Source organism: Macaca mulatta, chromosome 9, assembly GCF_049350105.2.
Source record: "Macaca mulatta isolate MMU2019108-1 chromosome 9, T2T-MMU8v2.0, whole genome shotgun sequence".
NCBI classification, from domain to species: domain Eukaryota; kingdom Metazoa; phylum Chordata; class Mammalia; order Primates; family Cercopithecidae; genus Macaca; species Macaca mulatta.
In genome coordinates, this window is record NC_133414.1 from 13,396,688 (window position 1) to 13,410,656 (window position 13,969).

Below are 13,969 nucleotides of genomic sequence, written 5' to 3' on the forward strand. Positions count from 1 at the left end.
GGCGCCTATAGTCTCAGCTACTCAGGAAGCTGAGGCAGGAGAATCGCTTGAACCTGGGAAGTGGAGGTTGCAGTGAGCCGAGATTGCACCACTGCACTCCGGCCTGGGCAACAGAGTGAGACTCCGTCTCAAAAAAAAAAAATGTGAGGGATGGTTTTCTAGCCTGTTCTTTTAACATCTGAAGATTTGTAGCCTTAAAGAACTGCCATTTACTCCACAGCCCAGACCAGTACATTAAAAACATCATTTGGGCCAAGCACGGTTGCTCATGCCTGTAATCCCAGCACTTTGGGAGGCTGAGGCAGGCAGACCAATTGAGGTCAGGAGCTTGAGACCAGCTTGGCCAACACGGTGAAACCCCATCTCTGCTAAAAATACCAAAAAAAAAAAGCCGAGTGTGGTGGTGCAGCCTGTAATCCCAGCAACTTGGGAGGCTGAGGCAGGAGAATCGCATGAACCAGGAGGTGGAGGTTGCAGTGAGCCAAGATCACACCACTGCACTCTGGGCTACAGAGTGCGACTCCGTCTCAAAAAAAAAAAAAATTTTTTTTTTTGAGAAGGGAATTTTCTGCTGTCAGCCTTCTTCTACCATTCCAACTAATAGGGACAAACTTACGCTTTCTCCAACTCACTCTTGCCCAAGAAAGCGGCTATTTTTGCTTTTCCTCATTTCCTATCTACGTAGTTCTTAGGGACCTGAGTCATTAGCAAACGCCTCTTCCAGTAGCACCCAGTCCTGCAGGAGCCTCCAGTGCGGGCTCCAGCTCTCTGCCACCTCCGGGGACCACCAGGCAATGCCTTGTGCTTTGGGATTTTTTACTGTAACAGCTTTATCGGGATACAAGTCACATAGCATACAGTTCACCCGTTTAAAGTATATATTCAATGGCATATAGTGTATTAACATCAGCACAGTCAATTTTAGAATGTTTTCATCTCCTGAGAAGAAATCCTCACCCATTTGCAGTCACCGCCCATCCCTGCCCCTGCCCTTGCCGCAGTGACCTGCTCCCCCAGGCCATCTCTTTCTTCCCAGCATCTCCCGGGGGAGGGGTAGACGGAATCTCCCTGCCAAGGGCCACAAGCCTCTTTTCTGACCCTGAGGCCCTGATCCCTTCCCCACCAGCTCAGTCTGCTTCTGCCTCTCCTCTCCTCCCCTCCCAGGGAAGGCAGATCCGGGTTCACTGTGGAGGGCAGCTTCGTGTCCCCCAGGATTAGGCAGCAGACGGAGCCCACAGCATGGCTGGCGCTGCCTCAGGACTCAGGGCACAAGGCCAGGCTGACCACAGAGAAGGTGCTTGGGATACACGCCAGGTGCCCAGCACTCACTCCAGCCCCTCACCCTAGAGGGACTCGGGTAGGTTGAAGATGTGAGAATCTCAGCCTCCCAGGACCTGGGAAGCTGCTCACCGACTGGCTCGGTGAAAATGGATTTTGGGCTGGGTGCAGTGGCTCACACCTGTAATCCCAGCACTTTGGGAGGCCAAGGTGGGTGGATCACAAGGTCAGGAGTTCGAGACCAGCCTGGTCAACACGGTGAAACCCCACCTCTACTAAAAATACAAAAATTAGCCGGGCGTGGTGGCGTGCACCTGTAGTCCCAGCTACCCCGGAGGCTGAGGCAGGAGAAATGCTTGAACCTGGGAGGCAGAGGCTGCAGTGAGCTGAGATCGTGCCACTGCACTCCAGCCTGGGCGACAGAGCGAGACTCCTAAAAATAATAATAATAAATTGTTTCCCATATTCAGTATTTTCTGCACTATAACCAACATGATCTTTCCAAAATGCTGCGTGGATGACTGTGCCTTGTTCCTTCTTGCGTAACTCTCATCCAATTCTTCCAGGCCATTGACTGACGTGTCATTTCCTCTCTGAAGTTTTTCCTGCACAGACCCCTTTCCCCGGAAGTGTGGCTTGGTAACCATGCACGCTGTGTTTCCATCACACCCCAGGCTTACCTTGTCGTAGGAGTTCCACACTCTAGGGCAGTTGCTGATGTTCTTACCTGAAGCCCTCGTTGGGTGGTAAGCTGTAGACAGCAGGAGCATGATTTATACTGTCGTATTGGGTTGTGTGCTTAGCAGGTGCGTGTGTGTGGCTGTGATTCAGGGGATGCCGTGGGGGTGGGCTGAGGTTTGAAATCCAGCCGTGAAAGTAGGTGAGATGCAGCCGTGCACAGATGGGCGTCGCTGCCTTAGAAGCTGACCTAGGAAGAGCCAGTGATGGACCTGAGCAGGGAGCAAGAAGCGACAAACCATAGCCTGTGGCCCGTAGCTGCCCCCACTCCTTGCTTTTATAAATAAAGTTCAATGTAACAAAAGTGAGGCTCATTCCTTACCTTGGTAGAGTTGAGTAGTTGCTACCCTAAAGCCTGCACAGCCCAGAATATTTATTACCTGACCCTTTACCAAAGAGTTGGCCATACCTCCTGAGGAATATAAAGGAGAGAATGGTGGAAAGTTAACTGTGAAGAGTAGGCGGAGCCATAGCAAATACCTAGGAAGACACAGGGCAGAAAACGTGCAAGATGTCTACGCTGGAAACTATGAGAAATCATTGAGAGAAATTAAAGGGCCAGATCTGTGCATCTGAAACGTCAGCGCATCAGACTCCCTGGAGGCTGCGTCCAACACAGACTGACAGGCCCAGTGCCTGAGGGTTCCTAATGCAGCAGATCTGGGATTGGACCCAAGAATGTTTCTGACAAGTTCACAGATGCTGCTGCTGGTCCAAAGACCACACGCTGAGAACCACACATCTAAATAAATGAAGCCATGTGCCATATTCATGGATCAAGAAAAGATTGCAAAGACATCAGTTCTTTCCAATTTGAGAAACTTCTCTGCAAATCCCAATTAAAGTCACAACAGGGGTATGCGTGTGTTCATGTGAATATGGAAATTGACAAGCTGATACTAAAATTTATATGGAAATAAAAAAGGACTAAGAAAGCTGAACAGACTTAAAGAAGGAAGACTTTAAGAATTCCAACAAAACTGAAGGACTTTGCCAGATATCAAGACTTATTACAGACTGGGCACAGTGGCTCATGCCTCCAATAATACCACTTTGGGAAGCTGAGGCCAGAGGATCGCCTGAGCCCAGGAGTTCAAGACCAGCCTGGGCAATAGAGCAAGACTTTGTCTCTACAAAAAATATATATATATTAGCTGGGTATGGCAGTGTTTGCCTGTAGTTCCAGCTACTGGGGAGGCTGAGGTGGGACGATCACTTGAGCTGGGGAGACCAAAGCTGCAGTGAGCCGTGACCGTGCCACTGCACTGTAGCCTGGGCAACAGAGCAAAACGTGGTCTCCAAAAAATCAACAAAAGGCATATGTGAAACATAAATATTTCATTATGTATATGCAAATATTTCAAAATGTGAAAAAATCCAGAACACTTCTTATCCCAAGCATTTTAGAGGAGGAGTACTCACCTGTATTATGGAGAAAAAAAGTTCAACATCATTAGTCTTCATGGAAATGACATTGAAAATCACAGTGAAATATAACTGCATTTCTCTCCTTCGGGGCGCTAGAGCAACCAGCCCTGCTGAAAGCAGCTGTCAGTCAGTACAACCACTTCGGAAAGCTGTGTCCGCCCACCCAAGCAGACACACGTCTTCAGACCCAGCGATTGTGTGTAGGTTTATACCCAACGGGTGCGCATTGCTTATCCTCCCTAGCAATGTTCTGCCTGCCTACCTAATTCTGCCTGCCTGCCGTGCCTAGGTATCTCTCCTTTTCCTGAGCCATCCTGCTCTCAGGATTAAGCTAATAAGACCAGGCTAGCTTGAGAAATTTGCATGTGTTCTTGTGTTTTCATCCCCAAAACAACAGTATACTATGCCTTCAGCTACAGCCTCTGAAATCGTATAGACCACAGGCTCTGTATGGGCCTGGGAGTTAGATGCTTTGGGTAGGTGGGCATTTGAGTATCTCGCAGATCACAGTGTGGAAAGCATCAGTCTACACCACATGGGTCAGCTCTTAATCATTTTTGATAAGACAAAAAAATACATTAGTAGGGCACAGGCATGCACCTGTAGTCCCAGCTACTCAGGAGGCTGAGGCAGGAGAATTGCTTGAGCCCTGGGGGCAGAGGTTGCAGTGAGTCAAGATCGCGCCACTGCACTCAACAACCTGGCAACAGGAGTGAAACCATCCCCCTACAAAAACAAAACAAAACAAAATACACAGCAGAAGCAAGGTCCACGCTCATAGTATTATAGAGTCAAATAGTCTATAAGATTTATAAAATCATCAGTCCACATGTACCACCTCCATTTCATACTCACGGGAGGTAACAACTCTTAACTCTATTTGTTATTTAACTCCACTATTGACATACTGCTGTATATCCTTTCAGTTTTTTTTTCCGTGTGTATTAAGTTTGCATAATTTCAATCTGAGACAACTCGGTTATGGTATAGGTGTGTATATTGCTGTACATAGATGATAATGCTTTCTCTCACATTAGTTTTTCTGTGGTTGATCGTAGTTTCAGTTTTCTTTGCTTGCGTGATTTCCTGTGTTGCCCTCAGGCTTGCTGTGAACTGGACTACTTGCTGAGCACACAGGTGGCTTCCCAGGGAGCCACCATTATTCTGGGATTCCCTGCGGCTTTCTCATGTGGATGCTCCTGTTAACTGGCTCTGTGACTTCTGTCTGGGTTTACTCCGTGTTGAGAGGAACAGCTACCCTTCCTGACTACCCTGCAGTGGCTTCCTCAGAAAGGCTGGCATGGGAGATCAGATTACAGACCTTGCATGTTTGTTTTTTTGTGTTTTTTTGTTATTTTTTTTTTTGAGACGGAGTCTTGCTCTGCCACCCAGGCTGGAGTGCTGTGGCGCAATCTCACTGCAAGCTCCGCCTCCCGGGTTCATGCCATTCTCCTGCCTCAGCCTCCCAAGTAGGTGGGACTACAGGCGCCCAGCACCGCGCTTGGCTAATTTTTTTTGTATTTTTAGTAGAGACAGGGTTTCACCATGTTAGCCAGGATGGTCTCGATCTCCTGACCTCGTGATCCACCTGCCTCGGCCTCCCAAAGTGCTGGGATTACAGGCTTGAGCCACCGCGCCCGGCCTGACCTTGCGTGTCTTAAAAACATCTTTATTCTTCCGTAGTTCTAATTAATAATGGGATTATGTATAGGATTCTAGTTGAGAATTTAGCTGGGTTTTTAGCCCTCATTGTCTCCCAGCTTCTGGTGTTGCTGCTGAGAAGTCTGTTGCAGTTTTCTGTTTCCTGATCTTTTGTTTGTTTAAATTTTTTGGAAGTTATTTCAAACTTAATGAAGTTGTGAGAATAGCACAGAGAACTCCCACATACCATTTAATTAGATTCACCAATTTTTAAATTTTTTCCACATTTTAACATGCGCTCTCTCCACACACACACACACACACTTTTTTTCTGAACCATTTGAATGTAGTTGCTACATAATGCTCCCCTTAATACAGAAGTACATTTTAAAAACAAGGATATTCTCTTACATAACTTACACAGGGAGTTATCAAATTCTGATTTCTGATCTTTTTTTTTTTTTCTTTTTTTCTTTTTTTGAGACAGAGTCTTGCTCTGTCACCCAGGCTGGAGTGCAGTGGTGCGATCTTGGCTCACTGCAACCTCTGCCTCCCGGGTTCTAGTGATTCTCCTGCCTCAGCCTCCTGAGTAGCTGGGATTACAGGTGCATGCCACCACGCCCAGCTACTTTTTGTATTTTTAGTAGAGACAGGGTTTCACCATGTTGGCCAGCCTGGTCTTGAACTTCTGAGCTCGAGTGATCCACCCACCTCAGCCTCCCACAGTACGGGATTACAGGTGTGAGCCACCACACCTGGCCTCTGATTTCTGATCTTTTGTATGTGACCTGCTTTTTCACTCTGGGAAGCTTTCCGGATCTTTTCTTGGTTTTCAGTATTCTGAAATGTCACAATGATGCATACCTCAGCATGGGTCTGTTTGATTTTATTCGTTAGTTTGTACACTAAGGACCCCTTTCAATTTGGAAACTCGTGTGCTCCTGTTTACGGGCATTTCCCTGAATTATTTTGTTTATTTTATAATTTCTTCCTCTCATTTTCTCTGATTTCTCTTTCTGGAACTCTCATTATTCACAAAGTGGCCCTCCCAGATCTATCCTTTGATTTTCTTACCCTTTCTTTTCGTAGTTTTCTGATTTCACAACTTTATCTTTTAGGCTTTTATTTAGTTTTTCATTGTTCTCTGCTGTTAGTGTTGTTTTTTAAATTTCTAACAGTCTTCTTTTGTCCTGTAAAGAAAACATCATGCTGTGTGTGGATTCAGTATCCCCTCTTACCTGACAACTGATGACGATAGCCTTTTTGAAGTTTTCCATCCCTCCACATAGTTCGTTTCCTGTAAGTTGCTTTTTTGTCCTTTGGTTTTGATAGCTCTTTCACGGTCACAGTTTTCCTCAGATGCTCGGTGGTTATTAGATATCTGCACATACTCCAGAGTAGGACAGTCAGAAACTACTGTGCAGTTCTACACGGGGATTCGTTGACTGTAGTCTTTACCTGTGGATTGACCTTGCTGGGGAACCCTTGGGATCAGCCTTTTTTGGCTCTTGGATTCCTCAGATTCCCCAGAGATGCTGTGCACAGTCCTCCGTCTGGAGGGCGGTCACCTGGCTGCACCCATGGCCCCACTTCAGGGTTCCTCTGTCACCTTTTTCGAGTAAGTGGCTAGTTCTGTGCCAGGATGAGCTCGCTGCTTCTGAAAGAGACTTTCAAACAGTTGGGCCGTCTTCGCCATCACCTTGCCCACACTTCCAGAGCTGCTCAGCACCTCCAGGACCGGAGCTTCTGGGCAGTTCTGTGGGACACAGCAGGTGGGTCACTGGCTTTCCTGGGCCTTCTCAGTCAGTTTCCACCTGTCCTGCCCTCCACCTGCCCTGCTTTTGGCTCCTGAATTCTTCAGATTCCCCAAAGATGACAACGTGCTCCACCATCTCTCTTCCTGTTATTTTGTCGTTGTGATTTGTGCCTTAAAAAAAAAAAAACCCTTTGTTTTAGTAAGGTTTCTGGTGAGAAAGGAGATAAATATGCGAGTTCAGTCCACCATCTTTAAGCAGAGGTTTCCCGTGATGATGGAAAAGCAAGTGTGTGGGATGGCAGTAGGCTGACAGCAGCTGTCCAGTGTGCCCCGAACAGCTGCTTTTTGTCATTGACTTGCTAGGAACCGCAAGGCGAGGGCCTGTTCTAAGAGCTTTGAGGCGTTGTTATTCGCTCTGCCTTTCGGAGCGCGTTCTCTTCCATCTGGGCGATGGAGAGGCACACGCGGGCACTGTGTGGCAGGGGCACCCCGCATGGCAGGGCATTCTCAGGACACAGTGAGTTCCGCCCTGGGCTACGGACAGATCCCAACTTTGCTTCGGCTTTTGTCTCTTTAGTGAAGCCACTGTTTGTTTTCTCTCTTCTGTTCCCAATCCCCAAACCTATACTCTAGGATGATGAGAGCCTGAAGTACCTCACCCATGAGGAAAAGGACGTCCTCCTGTTTTTTGAGGAGACAATTGACTCCCTGGACGAGGACTTTGAGGAGCCAGTGCTGTGTGATGGGGGAGTGTGCTGCCTCTGCTCCCCGTCTCTGGAGGAGAGCACCTCCAGTCCCTCCGAGCCCGAAGATGTCATCGACTTAGTGCAGCCAGCACCTGGCGCCGGGGAAGCCAAGGGCCTCCCAGAGGAGACGCAGGCAGCAGGTGAGGGGGAAGCACAGGCCAGCCCTGGAACATGGTTTGCTGGTGTCTGTGAGACCCAGAGATACTTCTTCTGTGTTCCCCTGTGCTTGCCAGTAGAAGCTGTTGAGTCTTACAAGATTCTTATAGGGGAAAAGAATCCTTGGCAGTTTCGTTGTCCGGCAAAGGGAAATGCCAGAAGGACTAGAATAAAGAATGGAATGAACTGGGCACATAAGCGGAGAGTACTTTTTTTTTTTTAATACACAATGCATACACACGCACAGAAAGAAGGAAAACTGGAAATGGCTTCCAGGTAATTATTCTGTGTTACAGGCTGGGCACCGTGGATCACTTGAGGCCAGGAATTCAAGACCAGCCTGGCCAACACGGTGAAACCTCATCTCTACTAAAAATATAAAAGTCAGCTGGACGTGGGCTCATGCCTGTAGTCCCAGCTGGTCCGGAGGCTGAGGCACGAGAATCGCTTGAACCAGGAAGCAGACGTTGCAGTGAGCCGAGACTGTGCCACTGCACTCCAGCCTGGGTGGCAGAGCAAGACCCTGCCTCAAAAACAGAAAGACAATCTAATACCACTGCTGACATGGCAGGAGGTGGAGCTTGGTAATGCGAGCCATGGGTAGTGGCTGTAAATACAAATGAAGCTTCGCTTGCTCACTGCTCACATCCTGCTGTGCGCCCCAGTTCCTAACAGGCCACAGACCAGTACCAGGTGTGTTGGTGATCCCTGAGCTGCAGGGAAATGGGCAGAGAAAAATATCTTCCAGTTTTTTTTCCCTGATTGGTAAGGATACTGGAAACAAATGTGGCCAAGGGGTTAATGTTGGAAGGGATGAGGAAAAAATTATTTTTGCCCTGGTAAGGATAAAATACTGTCATTTGTCTTAAGCCACTAGAAATAAATTGTGTGCACATGTGTACCCATGTGTCTTTTAAGCAAGGCTATGTATTACTCAGAACTTCATAGACTACAGTTATGGATTCCATGTAAATATGGAGCTTGGTTTGCAGCCATCTCTTCAGAGAAGTAATGTACTGGACATTTTTACTATATAAAATGTGAGATCACATAGTCAGGCCAAGGAAAACACTCTTTGAAAAATCAGCTACACCTATCCGTCAGTTCTCTAACATTATATTTTCATAATAATTTTTCTTTCGTTTTTGTGAGACAGGAACTCACTCTGTCACCCAGGCTGGAGTGCAACGGCACAGTCCTGGCTCTCCGCACCCTCCAACTCCTGGGTTCAGATGATCCTCCAACCTCAGCCTCCCAAGTAGCTGGCACTACAGGTGTGTGCCACCATGCCTGGCTCATTTTTTTTTATAGTGATGGGATCTCACTATCCAGCCCCGGCTGGTCTCGAACTCTTGGGCTCAAGTGATCCTCCCACCTCAGACTCCCAAATCGCTGGGATTACAGGTGTGAGCCGCCTCACCTGGTATATTCATAACAATTGTAAGTGCCCACAGAGTATACATTGTGAGATTCTGAAGATATGAACATAACAAGTTATGAATTTCAGGGTGTTTTTTGTTTTGTTTTGTTTTTTTCCTGAGACAGAGTCTCACTGTGTTGCTCAGGCTGGAGTACAGTGGTGCCATCTGAGCTCACTGCAGCCTCCACCTCCCAGATTCAAGTGATTTTCCTGCCTCAGCCTCCAGAGTAGCTGGGACTATAGGCACACACCACCACGCCCCGCTAATTGTTGTATTTTTAGTAGAGACAGGGTTTCACCACGTTGGCCAGGATGGTCTTGAACTTCTGGCCTCCAAGTGATCCACCTGCTTTGGCCTCCCAAAGTGCTGGGATTACGGGTATGAGCTACCGCACCCGGCCCAGTGTTGTATTGAGAGGTGTGTAAGTACGGCAGTGCCAGGTGATCAGTGATTGATACATGCTATGTAAGGACTCAGAGGCAGGCCTGCTAAGTTCTCTGTCATAGAGGAAAGTGACACAGCTACATGTCCTTCATCCAGAAGGACCTGCTGGTGTCGGTGTGTGCCACACTTTCTAGCCTCAGTTTCCCCTTTGTAAACTCCCCTGATGAGTTGGTCACTACTTGCGTCCTGTCCTAGCCTTAGGGGCTGGAGCCTCAGCAGCCCGCATGGAGGGGATGTCTCCTAGGTGCCGACTGTCTGACTTGCAGGGTTATCGTGATTTGTCCCTTCTCAAAGTGAGGTCATGCGCATGACATATACCACCTTCTGCTTCCCTAGTCCCGGAAACCGGGAGAGAGGAGTTGACTCACAGGCAGCACCGGGGAAGTTGGTGTCAGGTCCAGGTTGAGGCTCTTTTCAGTTCAGCCAGAGGGAACTTCATGCATTTACTTTCACGTGGGCTGGTGGCTCACAGACTCCTCCCTCGTCTTCCAGGGCCTGCACCTGCCGGGAAGGAGCACAGGAAACAAGATGCTGAGACTCCTCCACCTCCGGACCCCCCAGCTCCCGAGACCCTTCCTGCACCACCGCCCGTGCCCAGCACCCCCGACCCCCCTAGGAGGGAGCTGCGCGCCCCTTCCCCGCCAGCGGAGCACCCCAGACTCCTGCGCTCCGTTCCCACGCCCCTCGTTATTGCGCAGAAGATTTCCGAGAGGTTGGCAGGAAACGAAGCCCTCTCGCCCATATCCCCATCCAGGGAGGGCCGGCCCGAGGAGTGGAGGACACCGGCCGCCTGGGGGCCCCGCAGCAGAGACCCCGGCCCGGGGCCCAGTCGCCCGGCGCAGCCCAAGGCCCCCCGCTTCCCCAGCAACATCATCGTCACCAACGGCGCGGCCCGGGAGCCCCACAGGACCCTGTCCAGGGCGGCCGTCAGCGTGCAGGAGCGCAGGGCGCAGGTGCTGGCCACCATCCACGGCCACGCCGGCGCCTTCCCCGCCGCAGGGGATGTGGGCGAGGGGGCCCCGGGGGGCAGCTCCTCCCCGGAGCAGGTGGCACGTGGCCAGGGCCTGCCTGGCCCCGCTGAGAGTCTCCGGGCAGGGGGTCAGGCTCCGCGGGGCCCGGCGCTGGCCAACGGCTTCCCAAGTGCGCACGAGGCCCTGAAGAGCGCACCCAGCGCCTTCGCGCCCACCGGGAAGTCCCTCTGCTTCCGCCCCGGCCCGGCCCTGCCCAGTGCGCGGGCCCGCCAGAGCTTCCCCGGGCCCCGGCAGCCCGACGGTGCCCAGGACTGGCGCCTCGCAGACTCCCTGCCCCGGCCGCAGGGCATCACCGTGCAGTTCGCAGGCCGCGGCTCCTCGGAGGAGGCCCGCAGGGAGGCGCTGCGGAAGCTGGGGCTGCTCAGGGAGAGCTCGTGAGGGCCGCGCGGGCTCCGGTCCACCCTGAAGAGAGGGTGAGAGAGTCGCTGCACGCAGGAGCTGTTTGGCCTAAAACGGAAGTGGCAGGGGACCCCTTGCCCTCTGCGGCGCATCAGAGTCTAGAGGTGCCAGGCTGGGGCCTCCGGGCTGAGCCCGCACCAGCGGCTCCAGCCACCGGAACAGAGGACTCTTCCCTGAAAGAATCCAGCCGGGGGCTTGTCTCCCTTTTCCCAAGAACTGAGAACCCAAGAACCTTAGACCCATGGGTGTCCGTGATGTGTAAATGCCATCTTCTGGGGGCTGGGAGGAGCAGGACTGGTCTGATTATCATTCTTGAGTCTCATCTACCCTTTTCTCGAAGTACATGACATGAAAGGTCAGATCCCTTCCACTCAGGATTCTCCCCGCCTTTTCTAAAAAAATTAAAAAAAAAATGCTTGTTACATTTTGTAATGTCTTAATATACTCGCTTTTGTTTTCGAAGGGTGAGGCATCATGGAGCTTTGCTTTTGTTTCTTGACGTAATTTAGTTTGCCCAGTTTTGTTTTTTACTGAAAACTGCAATGAAACCTTAGAGTTTTGGGAGTGAAACAGAACGGTAATTTTGAGAAAGCAAGTCTCATCAGACTCTGCGGTCTGGGCCATGTTTGCCTGAGCCTGTGTATGTTTTTAAATACATATGTGTCAACATATACATGCACAGGTATCCTGTGTGTCCACATGTATCATTATTAAATAGAAACTTCTGAACACCCTCCTAAGTCACTACAGGATGCCCCCGCTTCCTATTCTTGGGCAGACAGAGCCACCTCAGCATCCTGACGGATGATACAAGAAATTGTTATTCCTAGTGTGGAAGTGTCTTAAGGGCACGTCTCCATGATATTTTGGTGAACCCAAAGTGCTTTTTCCTTAACAAAATGTTCCTCTGTTCCCCATTAAAGTAATATTCCCTGCTTCCAAGTAAGCAAGACTTCACTAAAGATGGAACTTTTTAGAAAACTAATCTCCTTTATCACTTAATTTTAGTTTTGCATATTCTGAGGTCAACAGAAGGAAGCAAAAGATTCTTAAAGATCCACCTGACTGTCATGTTCCACAAGCAACATCTCAGAATTAATAGAGAAAAACCAGTGAAGGAGGTTAGCAGGAAAAGAACCGGTTTCCTCCCAGACTATGTCTTACACGCTGAGTTATGCCACAAGCGTTATTATCAAAACTATTTAAGGCTGGAGTCTTAGACCTCTAAAAATAGATGGGACGGGCTGCCCTGAGCAGTCACACCCTTGTGTTTTTATGTCTCCGCCAGCACCGTAACAGAGCCTGTTTCTTTCCCATTGAGTATTACTTAAATTCAGACTTAAATGTGCTGTGGAGGGCATTTTTCATAGTATTCCATTTGCCTTGTAAATTACATAAAGTGCATGATTATAATTTTTTCCTTAGAAATGCAATATTTAGTCTCATCCGGCTCTTATTCTCATGAATAATAACCTCATAGATTCTTGATGATCTTAATTTAAATAGGTGCTTTAATTTTACCTTTCAAAAGTAGTTACTGTAAATTTTACTCCTGTTAATGCTGGATTGGTTTAAAGGATTTATAAGGGCTGTTTCCTCTTTACAAAGCAAGATGCCATACACTGTTCAATAACAGAAGGTCCTGATACAACCGGCATTTTAAATACTCTATGGATGAGGACAGTGTATTTTTCACTGACCCCATGATTTCACTGTGAGTAGGGTGAACTGGACTGCATATTAGTTTATTTGTTGCCATAATCACATTTTTGAAAAATAAATTTAAGAGTTTTTTCTTAAGCTTGTTTTTGCATTGCATGCTATATTCTCAGTTACTTTCTTTTAAATGGTTATACCCTTTCCTTCTATTTATTCATAATTTCTTCTGTTTGTTCATGGTTACACTGACTGTCACCCTGGTCATTTCTTGTGTCTAAAACCCTACTAATTAAAGCCATATGTTTTGTACAAAGTTCAAATTGTAGCTGCTGCTAAACTAACCCGTAGGTGTACTTATGTTGGCAAACCCAGTTTGTGGAGAGGCATTAGTTTCCTTGCCGTAATTAATATGATGTCATTTCTTAAAGGTCAAATGGTTCACGGTAATTTGAAGGACCAAACATATCTCAAAGCAAAACCGTAATGGAAAGATGAATCCTAAATGCCCCACTTTTTCCCCCAAGTGATGCTTGTAAATCATTCTCTGCTTTTACAAAACTCTTTATCTTAATGCTTAAATCCGAAAAAAAAAATTATCCTTTTCTTTTTTTTTTTTTTTTTTTTTGAGACGGAGTCTTGCTCTGTCACCCAGGCTGGAGTGTAGTGGCCGGATCTCAGCTCACTGCAAGCTCCGCCTCCCGGGTTCCCGCCATTCTCCTGCCTCAGCCTCCCGAGTAGCTGGGACTACAGGCGCCCGCCACCTCGCCCGGCTAGTTTTTTTTGTATTTTTTAGTAGAGACGGGGTTTCACCGTGTTAGCCGGGATGGTCTCTCGATCTCCTGACCTCGTGATCCGCCCGTCTCGGCCTCCCAAAGTGCTGGGATTACAGGCTTGAGCCACCGCGCCCGGCCTATCCTTTTCTTTTCTTTTTGAGACGGTGTTGTCTCCCTTTTCCCAAGAACTGGGAGAGAGAATAACCTTCGCCTAGGCTGGAATGCAGTGGCGTGATCTCAGCTCACTGCAACCTTTGCCTTCCGAGTAGCTGGGATTAAAGGAACACGCCACCATGCTGGGCTAATTTTTGTATTTTTAGTAGAGACGGGGTTTCACCGTGTTGGCCAGGATGGTCTCGAACTCCCGACCTCATGTGATCCGCCCGCCTCGGCCTCCCAAAGTGCTGGGATTACAGGCGTGAGCCACTGCCCCAGCCATATCCTCTGCTTTCCAAAAGTTGTGTGCAAATGACCAAACCAGAGTCCCGTGGGCGGATGG

The 13,969-nt window shown here is 48.7% G+C and overlaps 1 protein-coding gene across 6 annotated transcripts in view; it reads left to right on the top strand.

The window, feature by feature from the left end:
* The window catches only part of PROSER2 (proline and serine rich 2), a 49,427-nt gene extending 36,589 nt beyond the window's left edge, over positions 1-12,838 (top strand). For 3 of the 6 annotated variants that reach the window (XM_077945762.1, XM_077945763.1, XM_077945764.1), the window contains 3 exons: positions 6,284-6,384; positions 7,475-7,727; positions 10,101-12,838. In XM_077945762.1, the coding sequence (XP_077801888.1) occupies positions 6,334-6,384; positions 7,475-7,727; positions 10,101-11,017 (1,221 nt within the window). In that variant the 5' untranslated portion in view covers positions 6,284-6,333 and the 3' untranslated portion in view covers positions 11,018-12,838. The remainder of the gene's footprint in view (positions 1-6,283; positions 6,385-7,474; positions 7,728-10,100) is intronic. The other 3 variants (XM_001082541.5, XM_028825986.2, XM_028825987.2) reach the window with 1 other exon arrangement.
* The last annotated feature ends 1,131 nt before the right edge of the window (positions 12,839-13,969 follow it).